This window comes from Grampus griseus (genome assembly GCF_964374135.1).
Source record: "Grampus griseus genome assembly, chromosome: 1".
NCBI lineage: Eukaryota > Metazoa > Chordata > Mammalia > Artiodactyla > Delphinidae > Grampus > Grampus griseus.
Window position 1 is genome coordinate 148,194,245 of NC_139017.1, and position 26,878 is coordinate 148,221,122.

The following is a 26,878-nucleotide window of genomic DNA, read 5'->3' on the forward strand; positions in this document are numbered from 1 at the left end:
CAAATATTCTCCTTGGGCAATTTAAAGTTAGACTAGAGACTCCATGTCAGCCTTGGGGCATCTACTCATGGGATGCTAAGGGTCCCCTTCTGCCAACTTACTGGCAATGGGAGGCTGGTCTATAGAGAGGCAAGAATAAGAGAGGGAGAGGGGGTTCCAGCCATGTCCCAGGTCTTAGTTCAAGTCCTTCTCGAGCTCTGGTTGTATCTCAGCCCTGAGATTCCATGACGCACCAGGAGAGATCGGGGGCTTAATATTTGTTATTTGGGTATTAGAAGGGTGTCTGGCTTCTGCAAGTGGGAGAAGACAGGGACATCTGGGTTCTTAGTGCATAAAAAACCACCTCTCCTGGTATGTGTGGCTGGGCCACCCAGTGTGGGGTCTAGAGGAAGAGGTGGCCCCCAGAAATGGAGGAGCAGGGCAGGGCCCTGCAGACCGAGGATGACAAGTCTAGAGAGGCGTGGAGGTAAGAGAAAGAAGGGCAGAGTTCTGCTTATAGTGCTGACACCAGGGTCTGCAGCTAATGGAAGATGTGGGGGAACTCTACCAACTTTGCCATGTTCTTGATTTTACTCTCACCTTCACACAGCTGTGAAAATTCTCAGAAAACCTCATTATGTTTCATAAGTAAGAAGAAAACGTAGGAGGCTTTGTCTGGTCCTGACGTGGCTGGCAGAGGAGAAGGCAGGTCAGAAGCGACAGGCAGCCCTGCCCTTGAGGTCCAGAAAAGAGCGGGGAGGGGCGTGGGATCTCTGCAGTGACAGGCAGCCCTGTGCCTGGACAGGGACTAGCAGTGGTGGCTTTGGGTGAGCAGGAGCCCCCCGGGCCTCAGGGTCCCTCTTCCCTTCCTCCCTCCCCAGCTCCCTGGCTAAGCAGAGAGTTGGACGTGATTGTGGGAGAACACCTTTATTCTGCCCATGTCCCAGGTTCCCCAGGGCAGGAGGGAGAGGCTGGTGTGGTCAGGGCTGCAGGGGCTGCAGCCCAGAGTCAGGCTGGGGACGAGAGCACCGTGCTTCTTCCGGCGTGGCTGGAGATGGCTCACCAGAGTGGGTCACTTGGTCTGCAGCTTTAAGTCTGCTTCTGCCCCCAGGAGGGAAGGCAGCCGCATCCCAGTGAAGGGGTGGAAGCCTGGGACCTGCTCTTGCTCTTGGATCTGGTCTCTGAGGCGCTGGATCTCCAGGCGCTGCATCTCAATGATTCTCCCGGTTTCTTCTTGCTCATTCAGTCTCATGGTGGGAGGCAAGCCTGGTAAGTCTTTGCCGGACACTGTAGGGGACAGAGCAGGACTAGTGTGGGCCTGTTACTGGGCTGCTGCAAAGCTTATCCTCCCTTCCCCCTCTAACCTCCATCCCCGCACACATTTACGGAGCACCTGCTATGGGGTAGACACTCCAATCCAGATGCTAGGGAGATGGAGATGAGCCATTTCACTGTCTAGCAGAGAAGGAGAAACGAAGAGACATGCTTTGGAGCGATAAGGCAAATGCTAAACCTGACCTCAGCCCGGCCCCTCTCCTGAGCCCGGCAGTGTACCTGCCCCAAGCCCCCTCCATTGGGGGCTGCTCAGTCCCCACACCCCAAGCAGAGTGGCACTCTCCTATTGACCCGGGTTGGCCTCCAAGCTGCCAGTCCTCCTCCTCACGTAAACCTGCTCCCGGAGACCCCTCTCTAGCCCTCCTGCTGTGGCCACTCACTCATGTTCCCTGAGGACGTCCCTCGAGACTCTCAGCCATCCTCCTGTCTCAGTGCTGTCCTGGGTGATGCTGGTGTCCACGAGGGTCCACGGCTCACACCACTCCCCGGCCTCACGAGGCTAAACTCTCAGCATTAATTGTTTGGCCTGCACGTCAGCTTCACACCCACTCTGTGGCTTCCCCTCCCTTGCCACGCCCAGGATCTTTCACTCTAGTGTTCCATTCACCACTTCTTAGACTGAATTTAGACCTCATCTTCCTGGACAACTCCATTTTTTACCTACTAAATGGGTTCCTCTTAGATTCACTCCTTTTCTGACCAGGTAGACCCACAGTGAGTTTCTTCTCCCATCTAGATGCCTCATCCCTCTGCCCCAGGTACCCTGCCCAGCCTACATCCAAGATAATCTGAGCATCCAGGGTCGCCACTTTCACATCTGGCCTGCTGTGCGTTACCGATAAAGGTAACACACGAGATTCAAGTTCTTGGTTTCCAACCCCAGACGGACTTTATGTCCATAGTCAGCAAACTCTCATTCCCCACAGAAGCACTTAGGAACTTCAATCTTTACTCCAACTCCTCTGCCCTACTTAGAAAAAAAACTTGTGGTAAAATCTATATAGCATTTACTAACTTAACCATTAAAAAAAATTTATGTACTTATTTATTTATTTGGCCGCACGGGTCTTAGTTGCAGCACTCGGATCTTCGTTGCTGCGTGTGGGATCTTTTAGTTGTGGCATGCGAACTCTTAGTTGCGGCATGTGGGATCTTTAGTTGCGGCATGAGAACTCCTAGTTGCGGCATGTGGGATCTAGTTCCCTGACCAGGGATCGAACCTGGGCCCCCTGCATTGGGAGCACATAGTCTTAGCGACTGGACCACCAGGGAAGTCCCTTAACCATTTTTAAGTGTATGGTTTAGTAGTGTTAAGTACATTCACATTGTTGTGCAACTAATCTCCAGAACTCTTCTCATCTCAAAAAACTCAAACCGCATCCCCATTAAACAGCTCCCCAGTCCCCCCACCCCCAGCCCCTCGTAGCCACCATTCTGCGTTCTGTCTTTATGAATTTGATGACTCTAGGTATCTCATATAAGTGGAATCATACGGTATTTGTCCTTTTGTGTCTGGCTTAGCATAATGTCTTTAAGGCTCATCTATGTTGTATCGTATGTCAGAATTTCCTTCCTTTTTAAGGTTGAATAATATTTCATTGCATATATAGACCACATTTTGTTTATCCATTCATCTATTGTTGGAAATTTGGGTTGCTTCCACCTTTTGGCTACTGTGAATAATGTTGCTATGAACATGAGTGTACAAATATCCTCTTTGAGACCCTGCTTTCACTTCTTTTGGGTATAAACCCAGAAGTGCAATTTCTGGTTCATATGGTAACTCTGTTATTAATTTTTTGAGGAAACACCTTACTGTTTTCCTGTTTTACATTCCAATCAGCAGTGCACCAGGGTTCCAATTTCTCCAGACCCTTGTCAACACTCGTTATTTTCTGGGTTTTTTGTTTGTTTTTTCTTTTTGGTTTGGTTTATTTTGACAGTAGCCATCCTAATGAGTGTGACACAGTATCTCATTGTGGCTTTGATTTCATTTCCCTAATTGTTAGTAATACTGAGCATTTTTCATGTGCTTCTTGGCCATCTGTGTATCTTCTTGGAGAAGTGTCTATAGTCCTTTGCCCATTTTTAAATCAGGTTTGTTTGTTTGTTTTGGAGTTGTAGGAGTTCTTTATATATTCTGGACATTGACCCCTTATTAGCTGTATGATTTCTCTCATTCCCTAGGTTGACTTTTCACTCTGTTGATTGTGTTCTTTGATGCACAGAAGTTTTAAATTTTGACAGTCTAATTTATTATATATTTTCTTTTGTTGCCTGTGCTTTTGATATCATATCCAAGAAGTTATTGCCAAATCCATCCTCTCCTCTTCTCTTAATGGATGACATTGCCACCGTCTTCACTGAGGAACGGTGTCCCCAACTCCCTCACCACAGTCAATCTTCTCTCAGTGGAAGAGGGTTCTCTTTCCTATCTGCTGCCAACCCCTTCCCTGGAGGAAAAACTAGAAAAGAACAGACGATGGTGGCCAAGGAAGAGAGTATTTTAAAGAGGAAGTGGTCAGCAGTGGCCAGTGGCCAGCTTGCCTTGGCCTCTAATTGACCTGATGGGGCCAGCATTCAGAGTACTCAACTTATCCCATCCTTCCCAGGAGAAGTCTGGATCCTTCTCTGTCTGCCTTTGCTCCTTGCCTCTTCTCCTTTACTGCAATTTCTAGACTCTTGATCTTTCTAGGCTCTTGATTTCTTCTCTTTTCTAGGTCTTGACCCTTCATCCACCTTCTGCTACTGGTTGTCCCTGGTAACCATCTCCTCAGTCAAGCTGTGGCCTAGCCATGGAGCCCTGGGAAAAGTAGCACCCCTGGGAAGGTATAGCACACAAAAGCCTACCAGCCCATCCACCTACCAGCCCCTCCACCTTCTTGGGCCTGCGTCACTCGCCTCTGCCTAGTTTCTGTTTACGTCCCTGCCTGCTTTTTTCATATACTTATTATAGGCATCTGTATATTTTCTTTGGAGAAATGTCTATTCAAGTCCTTTGCTTATTAAAAAAATTTTTTTTGTCGTTGTTCTAGTTAAGTTGTAAGAGTTCCTTATATATTCTGGATGTCAACACTTTATCAGATATGTGATTTTCAAATATCTTCTCCCATACCATAGGTTGCCTTTTCACACTTTTCGATTGTGTTCTTTGATGCACAAAAGCTTTAAATTTGGATGTAGTCCAATTTATCTACTTTCTTTTTGTTGTCTGTACTTTTGATGTCCTATCTAAGAAATCATTGCAAAATCTAATATAATGAAGTTTCCCCCTATATTTTCTTCTATGAGTTTTATAGTTTTAGCTCTTATGTTGAAGTCTTTCGTCCACTTTGAGTTAAATTTTGTATATGATGTAAGGTAAGGGTCCAACTTCATTCCTTTGCATGTGGGTATCCAGTTTTCCCAGCACCATTTGTTGAAAAGATTGTCCTTTCCTCATTGAATAGTCTTGACACCCACATTGAAAATCATTTGACCATATATGTGAGTGTTTATTTCTGGGCTCTGTATTCTATTCCATTGGTCTATATGTCTATATTTATGCCAGTACCATACTGTTTTGATTACTATAGCTTTGCCGTAAATTTTGAAATAGGAAGTGTGAGGCCTTCAACTTTGTTCTTTTTCAAGAGTTTTGGCTATTTGGGGTACCTTGAAACTCCCAATGAATTTTAGAATGGATGTTCTATTTCTGCAAAAAAATGTCATTGGGATTTTGATAGGGATTACATTGAATGTGTAGATCACTTTAGATAGTATTGACATCTTAATAAATCTTCCAGTCCATGAACAAAAGATGTCTTTCCATTTGCTGGTCCTAAGCCAGACTTAGGTTCTTCATGATCAAGGCAGACAATTGGTAATACCTGTCTTCAGCCACTACTGATGAAACCTCCCTTGAGTAAAGCTCTATGACACAAGTGGCATGATATTTGGTTTGCTTCAGAATAATCTACTATGGGTGTGGGAGGGAATAATTGGGGGGGTGTGGCGATAGCGATGAAACAAGAGCGACCGTTGTTCAAGTCAGGGAATGAATTCATGGGGATTCATTAGAATTTCTCTCAATTTTTGTCTATGCCTGATAGTTTCCAACACAGCAATAAGAAGAACCTGGCTATATCATACAGCATCCTGAGGAGGTCTCAACTGGTTATTTGCTAGGCCGCTGGGGCATATTTGAAATAATTTTTTAAAAGAGAAGTTTTGTGATTGTTCACAGACACATCTATGCTTCACCTCCAACTGAAAATGGTTTCACCTCCAAGAAGTCAAGTTCTGTCTTTTTTTTTAACAGATTGATTAATTAAATTCAATTAATTTATTTATTTGGCTGTGCCACGCGTCTTGTGGGATCTTAGTTCCCCAACCAGGGATTGAACCCTGGCCCTCGGCAGTGAAAGCGCAGAGTCCTAACCACTGGGCCACCAGGGTAGCCCCCAAGTTCTCAGTCTTTTTAACACATGCTGTGCTCTTATGTCAGTTCTTCAGAGTTAATATTGTTCTTCAGGTACTACTCACAGAGTTTACCCTCTCAACTTCAACTCTAACGACAATGGCGTATGAGACAACAATTATATATATATATATATAAATAATTTGTAACAGTTCAAGACTCACAAACAGTTATGAAAATAGTGCAGAGAGTTCCTGTGTATCCTTCAGCTACCCTCCGCCAATGATAATACCTTGTGTAACCACAGTACCTGAGGTGGTGATATTTGAACGACCCAGTCCACAGCTGTGGAATGTTTCAGTTCATTAGGGTTTCTAAGCTTTATTCCTGAAGGTAAACCACCAGAAAACAATATACTTGAACTATGTTGGCTTAATTTTCCACAATAATACCTTATACTCTTGCTTTTTATTGACTGTCCAGATAAGAAATGGACACCTGAAGAATGTTTTTTTATTGTCTGAAAACCTACCGTTAAAGACTGTCAATTACGTTGCTCAATATCCCTTTTTTCTTTTTCTTTCTTTTTTTTTTTTTTTGCGGTATGCGGGCCTCTCACTGTTGTGGCCTCTCCCGTGGAGGAGCACAGGCTCTGGACGCGCAGGCCCAGCAGCCATGGCTCACGGGCCCAACCGCTCCGCGGCATGTGGGATCCTCCCGGACCGGGGCACGAACCCGCGTCCCCTGCGCCGGCAGGCGGACTCCCAACCACTGCGCCACCAGGGAAGCCCCCAATATCCCTTTTATAAGGCTCCATGTATTTAGTTTCTCACAGAACTTAGTACCAGGGAAAGGTTTGTTCCTCCAGAAAAAAAACTTCCTTTCCATATGAGAGCTATGTAAACCATCATATTTTTTCCCTTTTTGTCTTGGCTATCAGAAATTCAGAGGAATTTTATAACTGCAATAACTAACTCATTTAATATTTTTAATGTAATTCTTTCCCCTCTCCCTTTAAATTGTTTCTGGTCCTTATTTTTGCCTTTATTTTAATCGTACAGGCCCACAATCCTTGATCCACAATTGTAAAATGCAAAAACCTTTAAAAATGGAAAGCATTTTTAAATTCATGAAGTTTAGTGCGAATATTCATATATTTCACTACAGAAATACTAATGTGTTTGATTTCAGGGCACTGCCCCAGGCAGTACATATAGTATGTTCTTCCTAAGATCTGAAAGATTCTGAATTCTGAAACCTTTGCTAACCCCAAGAATTCTGGATTTGCGAGTGTTTGAATGTGGTAGGGTCCTCACAAATCCTTTGAAGAGCAGGCGCGTGGCATGCAGAGGTGCCCAGGAGGCCATGGGCTGGATGTGAGCTGATACAGGAGGAAACTCAGGAGAGGCAGCTTTGAAAGCCACAAGGAGACCTGCTCGCGGCTGCCATTGGTCCCTCGATCCCAGTGCCCATCTTTCTTGACCACTGGTGACATTACCTGTCTCTGGAACGTCTTGTGGTTGAATTTTCTTGGTCAGTTTCAGGGCTGCTTCAAGGTCATAGACTTGGGAGCGGGTGAACTTCAGCTCTCTGCGGAGCTCATTAATCTCCTTGATCAGGGAGACATTTTCCTATAGAGAAGGAGGAGGAGAGAGTGAGTGTAGATGGATAAGTGGTCAGTGGGCACAGGACCTGCTCTGGCCTCTGGGGCTAAGGGTGTGGGGAAGAGTCAGGGTTGGTCCTGGACCCAGATTGCGTCTCTGGTGCCTCTACTGTGGCATGAGTCTTTATCCTGGCTCATGGATCAACCTCTTGAGGTACCAGCTGACTTACCTTCAGGTGGACTCTGGCAAAGTTAGCTACAGGCAGTGTGCGCCATTCCTATCCATCCAGGCTCTTCCCATCCGTAGCAACAACAATGCTTTTCTAAGCACTTTTCATGAACTTAATGCATTGAAGTTTCATAATAACCCTATGCATAGATTCTATTACAACCACAGTTTTAAAGTAGAGAAAACTGAGGCACAGATAGGTGATGTAACTTACCCAAATTACATAGATAGCAAGTGGCAGAGCCAGGATTCTGACCCAGTCTGGCTCCAGAGCTCTGAGCTCTTAAGTACTGCGCTACACTTTGGTTTTTTTCCATTCATTTGTTGAACCTACATTTATGTGGTATCTGCTGCATCCCCCGGATGCAGACAGAAATAAGACATGGTTTCTGCTCTCAGCAGCATACAGTTTACTGAGGAATAAAGAAAAGTAAATGGATAATTAACATTCGCTACATCCACTGGAAGTTCACTTCTCTCGTTACTGTTTGATAAATATTCATCCATCCAATATTTATTGAGTACTTATTATGTGCCAGGCACTGTGCTGATCCTGAGGTGTATACATAGAGAAAGTAAGACTTGGCCTCTGTCCTTGAGGAGTTTAGGGTTTAGTGAGGGGTCTGGGCACACTTTAGTGAGGTGGCCACCTTGCTGGGATGGAGGAGTGGGACACAGAGGAAAGGCACTTAGCTCTGCCCGAATGACCAGGGTGGATTCCTAGGCACTGACCCCTGGGCTGAGGCTTGACAGAGTTAGCAAGGAGAGGGTAAAGGGGGTCCCAGATAACTGGAATGGCAGGAGAAAGGCACAGAATGACACGGCAGGTGTGTGGGGTGACCTGCAGCAGTTCTGTGTCACGGGAATATGAGGTGAGAGGAGTAGAGAGGCATGCAGGGCAGAGCCGGCTGCAGGCCAGGTGGAGGGGCTCTGCACTCTGGGACCAAGCAGTCTCTTCTCTCTTGCCTTGCCTTCCTTTGCACACTCAGCACAGGAGCCCCAGTGGAGCGTCCCTCTCACCATGGACCGCTCTGCTCTCGGAGCCCACGGCCTCAGTACTCAGCACGTCCGCCACAGCACCTCTCATAGGACTGTGCAGGAATCGCCTGAGGATCCTGTTTAAATGTGGCTTCTGACTCAGCGGGCCTGGAGCTGCTCCTGAGATTCTGCATTTCTAACCAGGTCCCAGGAGATGCTGCTGTGGGTAGTAGCAAGGCCCTCAAAGGTCTGAGTACCAACAAAGGCAAACACTGACCAAATCTACATAAGACGAACCTGTGCCGGAAACAAACTGTGCTTCCCCTTGGGACACTGGCTCTGGAGTGGTGAGTGTGGAGTCTGAGCCCAGAGCACAGGGTGATCCCAAGCACTGCTGTCAGCGAGCAGGACAAGCCTTCTCTGTCATGGGAATGTGAACTGCAGACACCCCGATAATCCTTCCCTCCAGAGCCTTTTTAATTAGGCAGATCAGATCTACCTTCAGATTTTCAGTATTTCACTTAATTTCACTCTTCCTCATTAAAAAAAAATGTTCTCCGGATGAAATGCCCAATTATTACCAGTCCCTCATCCGCAGGCTCGGCTTTGTGCCTGTTTTTCTATAAAGTCAGCAGGTTTTCTCCTTCTGATTTCTTACCCTTTTAACCAGCCCAGGCCTTGGTGAGGCATAGCCCACATTTTCTTTCCAGATGCTCTGTTTCCTCCCCCTGGAATTTCTCCATGCTGACTTTATATCATGACATAATCACTTAAGTGCGTATTTATTGGATTCTAAGACCTTGGACTCTGCCTGGCCTGTAAGAGGTGCTCAATAAATATTTGTGGAAGGGATAAGCAAATGAATAACTAGCACAGTGGATACCAAGTTGAATAAGATTGAATCCTGTAAACCAGCAAATCACAAACCAGGGGGTAAATGTTGAGCAGGGGAGACCAGACAGAAGGGAGTCTTAGGAGAGCCACAGGGAACTCCTGGGCACACCAGCCCACTCAGGGGCTCTCTCCACTCCTCCTCTTAGCTGGCATCACTTAGCTTCACTTCCCCTGCTTCATTCAATAAAATAATCGTAATCAGAATAAAGATTAGAGACTGAAAGTGCCATTTCCCCAGTTCTCTCCAGAAACTTCTTCCCGGTCAACCTCCATTCATTTTGTCACTCAATCCTGTCGACTTTGTGTCTGAACTGAATCTCATGTTCATTCATAACCAGCTCTCAGCATCTTTCACCTCTGCTACTGTAATGGCCCCACGTGGAGCCCCCGCCATTCTCTCCACCCTGACAGCCCTGTCGCCGTGACTGGGACTTCAGGCTCCTGGTACCTTTTGATATGCATGTTTCTGACGCCGCTGCCAGCCCTGGACACCTTCACGAGGCTGGTCACCTAAGACAGGTCTGCAGAACACGACTCAGGCCTCACTAGAGTGTGATTGAGGCCCAGGACTCAATGCAGCCCGATTCCTCTGCTCCGTTGGTTCATTCATAAAACAGAAAGCCTGTTAGGTGCTTATTGTGCCAGACGTGGGAGGCCAGCTTGGATCCAGTGCAGAGAGATGGCCCGCAGGGCGGTCACGGGTGTGAGGAAGCCTCCCTGTGGAGCCTGGGGGAGGGGCGGAGCAGGGAAGAGTGTTTCAGGCCCGAGCCAAGAGGGAGCCAGCAGGGTCTGAGCCGCCAAATGCTTGATGACGAGGATAAGAACAAGATAACAACTCCAAGGGTGGACTGGATTCCTGCACTGTGTCAGACACTCTGCATACACAGCCTCGTTTAATCCCTACAACCACCTCAGCAGGAAGGTATTATGGGATTCAGCTGCCTATGAGGAAGCCGAGGCTGTGCATGGGTGGCAGAGCTGGGATTCGAACCTGGTGGCGTCCGCCCCCAGGTGCCTTGATGCCTCTGACTGCTGCCTCCCAGACTCCACTCTCACCTCTGCTGTACGTCACCTCCGTCAACACCTCACATGGTATGGAGGCCGAGGGAGCCCCTGAAATGTACAAGTGGGGCTGCCTTAAGAGGGCTTTCCGGGGTGGTCCGTGCTCTGAGGAGTCCAGAGGCCACACTGAGGTCGACTGTAAGCGCCTTGGGTCGTTTTGTGAAGTCAAAACGTGAAGGCAGCAGGTTTGCTGAGCTTCTCTGTTCTTGATCCCCCCTTGGTCAGAACGGTCTACCAAGGCCCCTCTGATCCTCCAGACCCCCAGCCAGCTCCTCTGCAGGGAAGATCTGACCTGGGTCCATCGAGCGCCAGGACTTGGGGCATGTGAGAGAGGCTGGCTCGGGGATGCTAAGGTCTGTTTATATAGAAAGGCTTCTGAACAAAGAGGCTACGCCAAGCTGTCCAGCACTGCCTTTGGCTGAGGGGCAATGCCAGAGAGCCTCACACGGGAACCCGCTGACAGAACTTCGACTCCGAGGGAGAAGGGCGCAGAAAGGAAATGCCTAGAGCACCCCCTGCTGGCCTACCTTGAGTTGACACCTTTAAGAATACAGCAGGGTCTGGTTAGTGTGGAAAAAGCAGGCAATGGATTTAGTCCGAAAACTTGGGAGCCCCACTCAGTGGCGTCTTTCCGGAGCCCGCAGTTGGTGGGATCGCCATCTGCCTAACTGCACAAATGAACCATTTCTCCACTCCTCTTTCAGCCTTCCTCTCACATCTAACCACCCACTTCTATTCATCACCTCTACTCTGAAACATCTTCTGACATCACAGCTTTCCCCTCCCAAGGCCTGTCATCTCCCTTTAACATGGGAGTCATCTTCGAAGGGGTTTTCCTGCCACTTGCCTTTCCCCACTGGTCTTTCCCCCCTGCCCACTGAAGTAACCTTTCCGGAACAGGTAACACCCCTACCTACATAAGAAACCTGAGGGGGCACCAGCTTATAAAATAAACTTCATGCTTCTTGTGTGACACGGAAAGCCCTTTCAACGTGACCCTAAGCTACCTACCGTTCCAAAGGGCCCTTCCTCCTTGCCCCCATGCTCTGCAATAAAGTTACGTCGGGGGAATTTCTGGGTCCCCAAACACCCCACAGGCCTCTCTCTTCTCTGACTGTTCTCAGGTTGTGTCCTCGGCCTGGAAGGCTCTTCCCCCATTGCTCCCTGACCCCCTCTACTCACCCTTCAAGGCCCAGCTCAAGTGCCATGCCCCCTAGCTGAAGCCCCCCTCTCCGGTGAGCTTACCACCCTGGATGCGCTGCACGGAGCAGTGCTTATCTGTGTCTGGCTCAAGTTCCCTAGGTGAGCTCGCTGAGAGTAGGCAAGCCATCACATTAATCTGGGAATCCTCCACGGCCAGCTCGCAGCTTGGCATGTAAGAAGCCCGCAAAATACGCGTCCTGAATGAATAAAGTACGTGTCCTAGATGTTTGTATTCCATTGCAACTCTTATTTTAGTATCGGCAGTCATGCTGGAGAATGAATGAGGAGGCCCCGTGCTCCTATCTGAACATATAAATGAGACAGTGACCTCATTTTCTGTGTTTTCTAACAAGTTTCTCTCAGATGCCATGTCTGCCCCAGCCTTCCTCAGCCTTTTGAGACTTAAGTGTCAGGGCCTCGGTACCTGCAGATGCAGCTCCTTACAAACGCATACCAAAGCAATGGGCACCCCGGGCCACCAGCTGGGGGGCCTGGGATCATCTGTACTGTCCCGTCTTCTGTGCCTCAAGCCCATAGGCACTCCCAGTCTGTGCTGTGATGGCCTTTCAGGCTCTCCTACTAGATTTTGCCTTGGTTCTTTTTTTTTTTTTTTTAAATTTTATTTATTTATTTTTGGCTGCATTGGGTCTTCGTTTCTGTGCGAGGGCTTTCTCTAGTTGTGGCGAGCGGGGGCCACTCTTCATCGCGGTGCGCGGGCCTCTCACTGTCGCGGCCTCTCTTGTTGTGGAGCACAAGCTCCAGACGCACAGGCTCAGTAGTTGTGGCTCACGGGCCTAGTTGCTCCGCGGCACGTGGGATCTTCCCAGACCAGGGCTCAAACCCCTGTCCCCTGCATTGGCAGGCAGACTCTCAACCACTGCGCCACCAGGGAAGCCCTGCCTTGGTTCCTGAGTAAGTCTTTTGCTCGGAAGAAGGGAAGGAAAATAGCATTTTTGGAGCACCTTTTCTGTACAGGGCCAGTGGCCAATGCTTGACGTTAGTTAGCTCACTCAATCCTTGCAGTAACTGGCTGAGGTTGATGTTTTCTTCCTCTCTTACAGATAGGAAGGCAGCTCCTGGAGAAGTTCAGGACCCGCCCCCGCCCCTCCCCCAGCAAGACTGGCCAGCAGGAGGGGAAACTGGGTCTGTACAAAGACAGGGCTGTGTTCTTTTCTCCAGGCCTGCCACCTTGCCTGGCCCTTAAGACCAAAGAAGGAAACAACTTTTATCATCCAGAACAGTAGTTTTGAAAGTTTTTCTTTTTTTAAGTCTTCCAAACAAAATCTTACACAGAGCCCACCGCAGTAAGCAAGGACTCTCCCTGGTTGAGCAGGTGATGGGAACCCAGAGCCCTGCGTCCTGACCCCGTCTGGCCCCCTGCAGGTGCCTGTGGCGCTTCTGTGCATCCACAGGGCTCCGCAGCACACAGGTTTACAATGCTGCTTGAGCAAACACTCTCCGGGCTTCTCCCTGTTGATGGCTCCCTCTGCCAGCCACCAGGGAGTGGTAGCGTTGGGCAGAAGCCCTGCTTGGGTCTCCTCTGCTCCCGCTACCCCAACTCTCACCCTGGCCCAGCAGGAGTGGGCATGTGGCCCCTGGGGAAGGGGGGAGCAAACGAGGCCCTTCTGCCTGTCCTGAGCAGCCTCATGCTGACGCTTACACCCTCACCTAGGCTGTGGTCTTTACTCTCTTTCCTTTTCCTTCTTCTCCTAGGATTGACGTTTGCTTTGGGAGTCTGGTTGTCATGGAGAGAGGGACTCAGCCCTTGGAGGACCCCTCAGGCCTGTGCCCTGGTGGCAAGTCACAGATGAGAGCTCAGCAATGTCGCCAGTTGACAACCACTCCTACAGTCTCCCTGGTCCCCCTGCCCCGCGGGCTGCACTGCAGCGCCCCCGGGGACTCTCCATGCTCGGAGCACTCGTGACCCTTAGCAATGGCTCTGTGTATCAGCTGCTGGTGCCTAAGGGTCCCAGCAATGGAATCTACTCCTATCTCTGGGCCTCCGACTGCTTTCATGGCTCAGGAGCTGGGCAGTGGGCTGCTTAATGGTGTGGGCTGCTTTTAAGCAGGGGCTGGTTGTAAGGTGGCATGAGACCTGCCGTGCCTGGGGCTGGCCTGAATTGCAGTGTGCTCTGCCCAGCTGTGTTCGGAACTGATTTGTTTCAATCCAACTGCAGCCCATCCCCATTCCAGCATTTTAATTACAGCATTCAAGAAATAGGAACATAAAAAGGTACATGCCTTATAAATGCGATTCTGATGTTCTCTTTTGATATTAATTCACATTAACTGCCTTAGGTGAGACCGATACCCGAAGAGAAATTGGCGGCAGAATCCTGCATGGCAGTCCGATAGCGTGTGTAAGTGGAGGTGGCAGTAATGGGGTTAGGCTCTCTGAACGGCCCTAGGAAGAGTCCGGGGAGGTGGGCGTGGAGAGCTCATTAAAGCGAGGGGAGGCCAACACTTAGGGTGGGTGTGGTTGGCTCTGGACCCGAGAGATAAGAGTAGGGACCTGAGGCACCAGAAAAGCCGGAGGAGGTGGGAGGAGATGGGCATGTTCCCAGGAGAGAACTTGGCCAGCAGGGACCATGTGATAACAGGTAGCAGAATAAAAAGCAGCAAAACAAAGTAAGGTGAAACAAGAGCTGGAAACAGAAAAGAGGAGAAGGAAGAGAGTAACTGGGAGAGCTAAAGTCACGTGGCCAAAGTCCAGAGGGGTGGAAAAATTCCATCTGATTCTACCAACGTTATGAGGTGCTCTGTGCCAGGGGGTGAGGGTGTAGCCAAGTCCTGGCCCAAGGAGAGGAGTGAGGCAGGATGCAGGAGTGCTTTGGATAAAGATGGGAGTAGAAAAAAGAAACGGGTGGCTGGTGAAGTGAGATGGGGCAGAAATGAACGAATCTTGGAGGGGCAGGAGTGGGCATGGAAGTGCCTAGAAAACCTCCTTGGCGGGGCTCTGGGCCATGGTCACCGCCAGGATGAGCTCTGGGGGGGTCAGAGGAGACAGGTCAAAGAAGGAGCTTTGGAGAAAGCTAGTGGGTCCCTTGGACATTTGGGGAACTCTGAGGACAGTGGTCTTGGAGGGGCCCTTGACAGGCTCTCTTGTCTCTGACGGCCCAGCCTCGAGGGAGCTGAGGGGCGCGTGCAGGTACCTGCATGATGCGGACGTAATCCGCGCGGTGCAGCTCACTCTCCTTGACCACCTTCTTCTTGAGGGTGGCCAGGCTCCTCTCCAGGTGCTCCCGCTGACGGCTGTACTCCTGCTGCAGGTCCGAGTTCAGCCCTGTGATCTCCACCTGATGGGGCAGGAGGAGCTCACCGTGAGGGAGGGGAGAGCCTGGAGGGCAGGGGAGGGCGGAAAGGGAGGCAGAGCTCACCATGTCTGCCCGCTGCACGTACTTCTCAAAGAGAGCGCGGAACTTCTCCTTCAGCTGCCGGGGTTCTTGGATGTACGCCACACAGTTGTGAAGGTCCGTCTTAAACTGTTTGACCAGCGCCTCCAAGTTCCGCTCCTGCAAGCAGAGGCATTTACTTCTCGCCCTATAGGGACTCTCCAGGGTCAGGGGCTGCAGCCTTGTGACTGCTTAAAGGGACAAGAGACACCTCATCTAGGACTTCACCGTTGACCACCAGGGGCCACACAGGGCCCAGAGGCCTAGATGGGCACCTCGCCCAGAGGGAGAGGCCCTAAAACTCCTGTGTCCCTGGCCTGAACAGTTGCATTTTTAGGAGGCAGCACACACTGATTCCTTTATTGGCTCTAGATTCCTTCCAGGACCACAGGCCTTAAAAGGCTAAAAGAGGTGCAAGTGGTCACCTACTCCTTTCGGAGCCAAGATGCAGAGCATCGATTCTCTCTTGCAGACCCCTGCGCCAGGGCTTCCCTGCCCCTTTGTTAGCTCACCCAGTGTTTCTCCCTCCTGAGGGCTGCTGTGAGTGGGTAGGGAAGATAATGACAAAATTGAGCAGACTGGTTCATCTGCAAACTTGGGCTACGTCCTCCCTCTTCCATCATGCTTTCTCAGATACCCATCTTCCCCTACCCCTGACCTAGAGAGACTCTCCTTTTTCTTCACTCTCACAGCTCTTTATTCACGTTCCATAATGTTCAGCCTTGGCTGGCTGCTAATTACTATGCACATGCCACAGATCACCTGTCAACCTCTTCAGTTTGTGAAGGGCAGGATCTGTATCCGTTCACGTTGATAGCTCTGCAGCTTCTAGTATTACCCAGTACAGAGTCAATTCTTAATGTGAGGGGTGGAAAAATTCAATCTGATTCTACCGACATTACGAGGTGCTCTGTGCCAGGGGGTGAGGGTGCAGCCAAGTCCTGGCCCAGGACCAGAGACTGGGTTCCCAGCCCTGGCTCTGTATGTGCTCACTAGCTGTGGGTGCTGGGTGAGGTTTCTAACTTCCTAATCTCTCTGACCTTGCTTTCCTTGTTTATTACATAGAGAGACCAGAATAGGCGATTTCTGAGGTCCTCTTAGCTCAGTATTGTTTTGGCAGCCAAGCCTTTAACCACCGACTACAGATGATCTCTCTGAACAGGTTCCTTCCCAGGCCACACAAGCCAATGTTGTGAGCATTCCTATAACACTGGCTTCCCACCTCCTTGATCACTATACTCAAAGTCATTTTATAGTCTCAGATGGATTCAGTTACGTAAATTTACATGAGCCTGAAATAGGGCAGGGCTGTGAACAAGTAAAGAATGCGAGTTAAAATGGGTGTATCTTAGCTACGGGCTGGCTCTGTCTCTTGAAAGCCAGCTGCCCGTTGCAGACAGGCGCCAGCTCCTGAATCCAAGAGCTGCCGGACTCTGAAAATCCTCACACCTTTTGTCTCTCTCTGTGCATCTCCTGATCAGTAGCTCTTAATTTCTGCCACAATTCTGTGATGTTCAGCTCCAGCTGTGTGTTCTGCTTATGGAAACGCTCCAGTTCAGTTTCCATCTACAGACAACAGGGGAAAAAGAGTCAAGAATAAGAAAGTAAGCCAAGGAAGACATGCAGATGGCCAATGGGCACATGAAAAATGTTCAACATCACTAATTATTAGGGAAAGGGAAATCAAAACCACAATGAGATATCACCTCCTGCCTGTTAGAATGGCTATTATCAAAAAGGCAAGAAATAATAAGGGTTAGAGAAGATGTGGAGAAAAGGAAATTCTTGTGCACTGTTGGTTGGAATGTAAATTGGTGCAGCCACTATGGAGAACAGTACGGAGAGTCCTCAAAAAATTAAGAATAGCTGTATAACAGAGGATCCAGCTATCCCACTTCTGGGTATTTATCCAAAGAATGCAAAAACACTAATTTGAAAAGATATATGCACCCCTATGTTTATCGCAGCATTATTTACAATAGCCAAGATATGGAAGCAACCTAAGTGCCCATCAATGGAGGAATGGATAAAGAAACTTTGGTACACACACACACACACACACACACACACACACACACACAAATGGAATACTATTCAACCATAAAAAAGAATGAAATCTTGCCATTTGCAACAATATGGATGGGTTCCTTTAGGGTATTATGCTAAGTGAAATAAGCCCAACAGAGAAACACAAATACTGTATGATTTCATTCACCTTTGGGATATGAAAGACATGGAAGGAACTTAAATGTCCATCGACAGATGATGGATAAAGATGTGGTACATATATACAAAGGAATATTACTCAGCCATAAAAAAGAATGAAATAATGCCATTTGCAGCAACATGGATGGACCTAGAGATTATCATATTAAGTGAAGTAAGTCAGATAAAGACAAATATCATGATATTGCTTATATGTGGAATCTAAAAAAAATGATACAAATGAACTTATTTACAAAACAGAAATAAGACTCAGAGACATAGAAAACAAACTTATGGTTACCAAAGGGGATAGCGGGGGTGGAGTGGGGGGAGATAAATTAGGAGTTTGGGATTAACATCTACACACTACTATTTATAAAACAGGTAAATAAGGATAGCACAGGGAACTATATTCAATATCTTACAATAACCTATAATGGAAAATAACCTGAAAGTTATATGTATAACTGAATCACTTTGCTGTACACTTGAAACGAACACAACATTGTAAATTAACTGTACTTCAATTAGAAAAACAACAAAAAACAAACAAAATAAATGAACAAACCAAACAAACCAAGCACACAGATACAGAGAACAGAGTAGTGGCTACCAGAGGGAAAAGGGCAGGGCAAGGGCAACATGGGTAAAGGGGAGCAACTGTACGGCGACGGATGGAAACTGTACACGCTGTAGTACATATGGAAGTAGAAGTATAATGCTGTTGGGTGGGATGGAGGGAGACGCAAGAGGGAAGAGATATGGGAACATATGTATATGTATAACTGATTCACTTTGTTATGAAGCAGAAACTAACACACCATGGTAAAGCAATTATACCCCAATAAAGTAGTAAATAAATAAATAAATAAAAGAACAACAACAACAACAAAAGAAATATAATGCTGCACACATGAAACTTACATAACATCATAAACCAGTGGTACCTCAATGAAGAAAGTCAGAGAATGAAAATTATATTTGAGAACTGAAGTCTTTCAGTGGGAATGTTTCCCCTGCTACCAGGGCACTTCCCTTCTAGTTCCCACACTGGAAGGAACCTTTCTTCTTACGCCTCGCCGTCCCCAAAGCTCCCCACCCCTTGGCTGATAATGTTAACCCAGATCATGTGTTTCTATAGCCCGGCTATGAATTTTTTGCCCTTAGTTTCCCTGTTCCTTCCTTCTTTTCTTGAATTCCTTATAAATTGACTGGAACCTGTAACCTGAGGCAAGGTTCTGCAGAAAAGCAGCTTCCTTGTCCTACTTTGTGAAGTTGTATGAGTGAATCTTGACCCTCTGGGGCCACAAATCATCAGGGCCGACCCTCAAGCAGAAAGTTTTGAGGGACCAGCATGTAGGTGTCCCCAGTCTAAGGCATAAAACAGAAAAGAGGAGGCTGAGAAGGAATCTTTGCCTCATCATTCTGTTGAAAAGGTCTGAAAAATACAACTTCAGAGGGCCTCATCTTCAAAAGAAAAAAAAAAAGAAGCTACCCATGAGCTTCTGACTCTTTATTCATTGTTACATGGGTATCAACCAAGGACAGGTGAGTAACAATCAGAGCTTCTGATTAGAATGAGATCAGCTGTAGGTGAGCTCGTCTTTGATTTAACTCCTGCCAAAAGCAAAGGAGTGCAGTCTGACTGACACGCCAGATCTGGTGGATCTGGTGGATCGAGAGGTTTGCTGACTATTTTGAGGGGGATGGGGAGTTCACGGGGTTTTTTCCTGGCTGGATGGAGTAACCCCTCTAGCTTAACGCAGGCCCTTCGGCCAGATTTCAAGGCTCCCGGCCAGCTTCTCGGGTACCAGGAGGCCCTAGGGAGCCGCATCCTGGACAGGAAGGGGCAGCGTTTGGAAGAATGTTAGCCTAATTACAGGAAGCATTTTGCACGAACAGAGTAGCCCTTTGACCCAACGCCTGGCATAAAAGCGGCTCTCAATAAATATTCATATGAATAACATATGAATAAATGAATGCATCGCGGGTATAGAAGGCCATGGGAAGCAAGACTGAGGGAAGGGAGGAGAGCCTGAAACAACCTGCCTCTGGAAGAATGATAAGATAAACATGCAATGTTGGCAGAGCTATGTGGAGCCGCCTGGTAGAGGACACAGAGCAAGTGTGGATGTTTACATAGCTAACGAAAGAATGTATCCCTTAGAAAGGACTGGCAGGCTGTCACAGGCATAGGGATACAGACCTGACTGAGAGGCAGTTTCCTTCAAGAAGCCTCGGGTCTAGAGGGATTAGAGGGAAGTAAATGAGAAGTTCACGTGCAGTAGGATCAACACCATCAGCAGTCAGGGCGGAAAGGGCCCTGTGTGTGCACAGTGCAGCTGAGGGGTGGCACCCAGGGAAGGGACGCTCCGTCGGGTTTTGTAGGAGGCATAGGGTTTAAGGACAAGTTGGGAAGGAGAATCTCAGGCAGAGAGAACAGCCATGCACAGAAAGGACCAGAGGCATGGGCAGCCTGGCACATCTCTGCAGGCTGCAAGTGGTCCAGCCACCCCTGGACCTTGGAGGGGTGCGTGTGAGGAAGTGGGAGAGGAGCTAGAGAGGTCAGCTGAGCTGGGTCATGCAGGAGCCTGGGGCTGAGGCTCGAATGGTGTGAAGCTCGGACTTTACCCTGCCCAGAAGTTTAAATAGGTCAGAAGTTTGGCCCTTATCCTGAAAGTTCAGGGAGCCACTGACAGGTCTTACCCAAGGAGTGGCATGATCTGATCTGCACCTTAGGAGGCCTGATGCAGAGGCTGTACTGGAGAGAGTAAGACTGGAGCCAGGTAGCCTGGTCAGGAGGCTGACGCCGTGGCCCAGGTGAGATGCTGGTGCCCCAGACCAAGGAAACGGCCGCTGCAAGAGAGAAAGGGGCTTCTCCAAGGCCTGGGTGCCTGCAGCTGGCTGTGCCTCTTTCTCTACAATCTTAAAGTCAGCAATGACCGGATTAGGTTAGAAAGGAAGTGATATGAGCAAAGCGTCAAACCATGCCGAGAGTAAAAATAATCTATTTCATAGAAAGATTGACATAGAAATATGTCAACTTTGAGTAGTTGGCTGGTCAGCCAGGAGACTAGCCAGTGAATGGGAACAAGCATCCTTTTCCTGGAGTGGAAATTCCATCTACTCGTCCAGGTGGTACTCATCACATTCAGAGATTCTTAGTGGGGAGCGGGGGCTGGGGAGAGGCATCTTGACCCCCGCCCCACCAGGGGACATGTGGCCACATTTAGAGACATTTTTGGTTGCATATCTGGGGGAGGGGGAGGACAACCCCCTGGGGGAGGACTGTCTCTACCTCTAGTGGGTAGAGACCAGGGGTGCTGCTAAATATCTCACAATGTGCAGGACTGCCCCCTGACAACAAGGAATTATCCACCCCAAAGTGCCAATAGTGTCGAAGCGGAGAAAACCTGCATTAGATGAAGAAATAAAAGAGTGTGAAGTAAAATGATGAGGTTCTGGAAACTCCTGCCCTAGGAAGGAGATAGTCACGTTTCATCAAAGAGAAGCTGGAAGAGTGTCTGTGAGGGGAGGCACTCGAGTCAGGGAAGTTTTCTGTTTTCGGGCACGGATGTCTCAGTCCTACAAAGGAGCCAAGGGCTTGCAGCTTCCTTCTTGCAGGGAAAGGAACTTCACAGGAGGTCCACAGCAGGTGGGCCTAATGTGTCTGACCCACAGAGGGAAGCCACCAGGTCACAGGCCCCTGGGGAAGGAACTGGGCCCAGACATCAGCCCTGGCAGCAACTGGCACCTGGGGTGGGGCAGGAGGGGTCCTATTTGACTCTTTCCCAAGGGGGTGGCATATTCCCTGCTGAGGATCAAAGCCGTGGTTGGTCCAGTTACTGAAGGGAACGTGAATAATCTCTCAGGTGTGTTGCTGCAGTGGAAGGCAACCAACCCAACTTTAAGTGCAGTTGACAAATATGTCAGATGAGGTGGGAGAAGTGGGGCCGTGACTGCCAGGGGCCTGCGGTGCATCCGCTTTCCAGGCAGGTAGGGCCCCTGCTCTTTCTCATCTTCTCAGGCTGCCATTCTTGGGCCCTGAGGTCACTCAAGAATGGCAGGAGGGCCAGAGGAGGCAGCTCTGTGGTCAGCTGGGAACATCCTTCCTTATCCCAGAGGCCAGGGAGAAAGTCATCGTCACAGGACATATCCTCTCTGGATGTCCCAGCCCTGGACTGATCCCACCACGTGGCCTCTTTTCTGGGCCTCCTGGAGAAAAGGCTTTGCTTTTCTCCACGATAGCCCTTGTGGAGCCAATTCTAGTTGGGCCATCGGTACACCCTGCTACCCTTTTAGCTTTGCTTTTCTCCACGATAGCCCTTGTGGAGCCAATTCTAGTTGGGCCATCGGTACACTCTGCTACCCTTTTAGCTTTGCTCAGCACAGTTAGAGAAGATGGAGGGGGAGTAGGAGGCTGTTTTGGATAGGGTGGCAGGGAAGACCTCCTTGGAGAGGTGACACATGAGCTGAGACGTGAAAGACGCAAAGAAGCCAGTCGTGTGAAGATCTGAGAGCCTTCTGGGCGGGGGGAGCAGCGCAGCAAAGGTGCTTGTCCTTGGAACTGTCAGAAAGCCTGCAGGCTGGAGCCGGGGAAGGAGCCTGGAGATATGGCTAGAGAGGCTGGTTGAGGTGGGATCACGCAGGGCCTCTGTAAGGAGTCTGGGCTTCATTCTAGGTGGGAGGAGATACCACTGGGGGTTTGCTGTGGTCTCTATGTGGAGACCAGACTGGAGGCTGGAGTCAGGACCAGAAGAGAGATGATGTAGGCTTGGACTGGAGTGATGGCAGCAGAGGGCAAGGAGGGTTGGATCTGAGATATGTTTGGAAATGGATCAGATAGGCATCGGTGACTTGGATATAGGAGTTAAGAGAAGGGAAGAACCGAGATGGCTTCCACACTTCTACGTTAAGCACCTGGGTGGATCGTGGTGCCACTGACTGAGAAACGGGGAAACTGGACGAGGGGGAGGTCAGGACCACGCTCGTTTAGATGAACCGTGGACCCCACTGTCAGCTGCTCACTGCCCAGCGTGGGGAGGCTGACAGGTAAACACGTCATAAGGAAATGCCCTGCGTACTGGGCAGAGGGGCCGAAGGGGAACACTTGTACCCCACTGGGCTCTCAGAAGCCCTCGTCCCTTGCTTCTGATCTCTCTCCTCTCTGCGTCCATCCTGTTTGCTTCCCAGAACACACTCTTAATTTTGCCACTCTCCTGCTCAAGAGCCTTTGATGACTTTCTACACTCCTTATCAGATGAAGTCCAAACACCATGGCCTTGCATAGGGCCCCCACCAGCATGTTTAGTCTGAGAAAAAAGTGTTGAATCCGGAGGGGTGTACTTTCTGGTGGACAGGCTGGTGGCTGAGTACACATCGCCCCCTGGTGGCTGAAGGCCCAGCAACCGTGGTCCAAATAGGTCCAAAGCCCACCCCAAGGCCCCGGGGGAAGCCAAATCCCAAAGCACTTTGCTTTTGCACCACCGAAACCCTGTTGGGCCTTCCCGTGGCTTCTTCTGCGGAGTGGATGCTGTCCACACCTTGGGAGCAGGGAGGGGCTGTGAGGAGAGCTTCCTTTCTTTTTTCTTTTCTTTTAAAAAAAATTTTTTTTTGCTGTGCTGAACGGCATACGGGATCTCAGTTCCCTGACCAAGGATCAAACCCACAGCCCCTGCAGTGGAAGCATGGGAGTCTTAACCACTGGACCGCCAGGGAAGTCCCAGGAGAGCTTTCTTTCATTCCCTCCTGGCCAGCCAGGAATGGTTGGGAAGGAGGCCAGGGGGTCCAGATGGCTTCTCACCTTTTGAATCTGTTCCTTCATCACCTTGATCTCATTCTCTCGAGGTTCTATTTGCTTCTTCAGCTCCTTTATTTTGTAGTCAAGCACAAACTTGAATTTCTCTAGTTCTTGATTTTTCTTTTTCAGATCATAGATTCGCTTCTCCTGTGCGTGAGAGGAGAGAGAAGTTGAGAGAGCTACCAGGAGGTCCTGGTACGGAATCCCTTTAGACAAAGTGCACAAATCCTGTGACCTCCTGATTGAGGAGGCCACAGACTGCTCCCCTTGCTGGGGACACAAAGGCCGGATCCCCCACCAGAGGGAACCATTGACTTCTTGGCTTCGGTGCCAGGACTACATTCCTTCACTCACCCATTCAGACATAGGTTTTGGTCAACTGTGTTTTCCAAAGCTCACCTGGGCAGCATCTCCTGTCGTACATGCTCTTCTACAAGAGAAGAGCGTGCTTCTTCTGCTTCTCCATCAGGAGGTGGTGTCTAATTCCCTCCCCTTGCATCTGGCTGGACTTATGGTTTGCTTGTATCCAACGAATGAAACTCAAGTGATGCTGCATAGCTTCCCAGGCTAGCTTGGAAAAGGCGGAGCAGATTCCACCTGGTTCTCTTGGAACACGTGCTCTGGGAGGCCATCTGCTATGTGAAAAGTCCTCCTACACTGAGACCTCCAGGCTGCAGAGCATGTTTGGTGCTCTGTCAACAGTCCCAGCTAAGCTCAGCCTCCCAGCCATGCTGGTCAAGGGGCTGGACATGGGGATGAAGAAGCCACCTTGGAGGCTGGTCTTCCAGCCCCCTGCTGTGGGAGTCACCCAACTGAGGCCCCACTAGGACCCAGACATCGGGGACACAGACAAGCCATCCCGTTGTACCCTGTCCAAATTCCAGACCCACAAAATCTGCAAGCATAATAAAACAGTTGTTTTCCACCACTACGTTTTGGGGTAATTTGTTGCAAGGCAACTGTAGTTGGAATGTAGGTCTATCCATTACCACACATTTACTGCACAAAGATCTTTTGCCAAGGTCGGAGATTCCACATAGAAATACGCCACAGTCCCTAGCCTTACAGAGAAACACACTAGCTGGGAAAGCAGATGTGTCAACAAATGTAAACCTACACTGTGACAGGTATTGTGGAAGAGGGAGGCACATGGAAGGCGTGGTGTGTATTGAGGGTGCTGAGAACAACTTGTGTGAGTCAGGGTGGTGGTTCATGGGGACAGTGAGAGGTGAGCCTGGAGGGGAGGAGGGGAGAGAGGCAAGGGTCTTCCATGTTGGGTTAAAGAGTTGAGAATTTATCCCAGAGGCCAGAAGTTGGTAAGCTATAGCGCTCGGGCCAAATCTGACCTGCTGCCTGTTCTCATAAAGTTTTTTTTTTATACTTAAAAAAAATTATTTATTTTCGCTGCGTTGGGTCTTTGTTGCTGCGCGCAGGCTGTTCTCTAGTTGCAGCGAGCAGGGGCTACTCTTCGTTGTGGTGGGTGGGCTTCTCATTGCGGTGGCTTCTCTTGTTGCAGAGCACGGGCTCTAGGTGCGCGGGCTTCAGTAGTTGTGGCACGCGGGCTCAGTAGTTGTGGCTCATGGGCTCTAGAGTGCAGGCTCAGTAGTTGTGGCGCAGGGGCTTAGTTGCTCCACGGCATGTGGGATCTTCCTGGCCCAGGCCTTGAATCTGTGTCCCCTGCATTGGCAGGCAGATTCTTAACCACTGCGCCACTAGGGAAGCCCATGTTTTCATGAAGTTTGATTGGAATGTAGCCAAGCCCATTCGTCGATGTCTTGTCTATGGCTGATTTTATGCTACTGCGGCAGAACTGAGCAACTGTGGCAGAGACCACACTGCTTGAAAATATTTACTACCTTGCCCTTTAGAGAAAAAAAAATTTTGCTGCCCCTTGCCACAGGCAGTTGGGACGTGTGAAAGAATTTTAAGTGGAAGAGTGACAATAATTACAGAGTGTGGTGGCAGGGAGCCCGGATGGGAAGTGGGAAGGAAGGCCGTTAGACCCGTTAGGAGGCTGGTGCAATTTTCTAGAGGTCTTAACCTCTTTCTTGTCAAAAACCCACTTTGAGTTGGGGGGAGCAGTAAATTGGGAGATTGGGGTTGACATAAACACACTACTATATATAAAATAGATAACTAATAAGGACCTACTGTATAGCACAGGGAACTGCACTCAGTACTCTGTAGTGACCTATATGGGAAAAGAATCTAAAGAAGAGTGGATGTAGGTATATGTATAAGTGATTCACTTTGCGGTACACCTGAAACTAATACAACTTTGTAAACTAACTCTACTCCAATAAAATTTAAATTAAAAAAAAAAACCCTTTGAGAATCTGTGGAGAGCTTTGACTCCTCCCTAAAAAACGCCCAGATACAAATGTCAACGCTCACTTGCAGAAATGATATGTGCGCACTGTCTCATTTCATCCTTATCAGAGCCCCTGAGGGCCGCATCCACAAGTGGGGAAACAAGGCTTGGATTAGTTGCCTGAGGTCCTGTGGCCAATTGCAGAGGCTGCCCTGGAACCTAGCTCACTAGGCTGAAACCTGCGTTCTCAACCACCCAGCAGTTGTGTCCAACTAAGGCAGCAATGGCAGAGGGACTGGAGAGGAGGGTGCGGAGCCTGGATTTGCTCAGGAGGAGGATATGAGATTTTGGATACGGAGGTGGTGTGCCTCACAAAATGTGATGTGTTTCTTTTAGTGTTTTGTGAGAAAGCCATCCAGAAAAATGATACCACTTTCTGGGGTATCCAGTGGTTACAGGGCCAACCACGGGGGAGTTCCTCTCTGACCAGGGGGACCACATGGGCGATGGGGTGAGTGAGTCCATGGGATGGTCACCCTGGGATGCCTGGCGCAGTGGCGAGCAGGGGCCTGGCAGTCAGCACTCAGGTTGTTATCCCAAGTCCGTCACCTATGAACTGTACGAGCCTGGGCAAGATACTTACCCCTCGGAACCAGTTTCCTGAGCTATACAACTGGGTGGCTCATGGTCCCTGGGGTTGTTGGGGGAATTGAATGGTATGTGTTTACAGCGGTTAGCCCAGTGCCAAGCACACAGTAGGCACTTCACCCCACCCCCATCAAGTTCAATAAATGGGTTCCAGGAAGGCAGGGACCCTGTCTCTTGAGCTGTGTCCTCATTGCCTGGGTCCGTCTAGGCGGGAGTTGAGGCGGGACACAGGATGTACCTTTACCTTATCCTGAATCGTCTCGTCTCTTTCCTGGATCTCCTGCTTGAGACCCAGGATGTCCTTCTCCAGGGACTTGATGACTCCTTGCAGCTTCACCTGCTCTCCCTTCAGAATCTCAGTGTCATTGGTTCGCTCTTCAATCTCTTTCTGCAGGTTGCTGAACTAGAGGAACAAACAGCAACGACAGAGACCACCAGAGCCTGTGAACTCATCTCCATTCCTCCTGACTGCCTGTAGACTTTAAGAGCTCCCCATCAGAATTTGGGACAGTCAAGAACTTCCCAGGGGACAATTCTGTCCGACAAGATCCAGTCCCATCCCCTTATGTGAAGAAGGGCTGTCTGCCTTAAGAGGCTCCAGAGAGACCAGTTCCCCCAGCAGATCCAGAGTCTTCCATGACCACACTGACCCTGAAAGGCTGGGATCCATGCCCCATCGAGGTTGCAGAGGTTGGGCCCTAACTGATGAGCCATCTTAGTCATGTCCAAGAAGGGAAGATGTGATTGTCCCCTGGATTGACTAGTAGTGTGATTTCTAATAGGAAAGAACATGAGCTTGCTTTGAACTTGGCTTCTCTTAGGCTAAACGTTTCGGGGCAA

General features: G+C 49.2%; 1 protein-coding gene across 1 annotated transcript in view; it reads right to left on the bottom strand.

Moving 5' to 3' along the window:
* Positions 1-973: 973 nt before the first annotated feature.
* CFAP57 (cilia and flagella associated protein 57) overlaps positions 974-26,878 on the bottom strand; it is a gene marked incomplete at its 5' end in the record, with an annotated part of 76,661 nt that continues 50,756 nt past the window's right edge. The window contains 7 exons of the mRNA XM_082677042.1: positions 974-1,266; positions 7,212-7,344; positions 14,835-14,978; positions 15,060-15,194; positions 16,524-16,640; positions 23,083-23,226; positions 26,283-26,441. Coding sequence (XP_082533168.1) covers positions 1,052-1,266; positions 7,212-7,344; positions 14,835-14,978; positions 15,060-15,194; positions 16,524-16,640; positions 23,083-23,226; positions 26,283-26,441 — 1,047 coding nt within the window. The 3' untranslated portion in view covers positions 974-1,051. The remainder of the gene's footprint in view (positions 1,267-7,211; positions 7,345-14,834; positions 14,979-15,059; positions 15,195-16,523; positions 16,641-23,082; positions 23,227-26,282; positions 26,442-26,878) is intronic.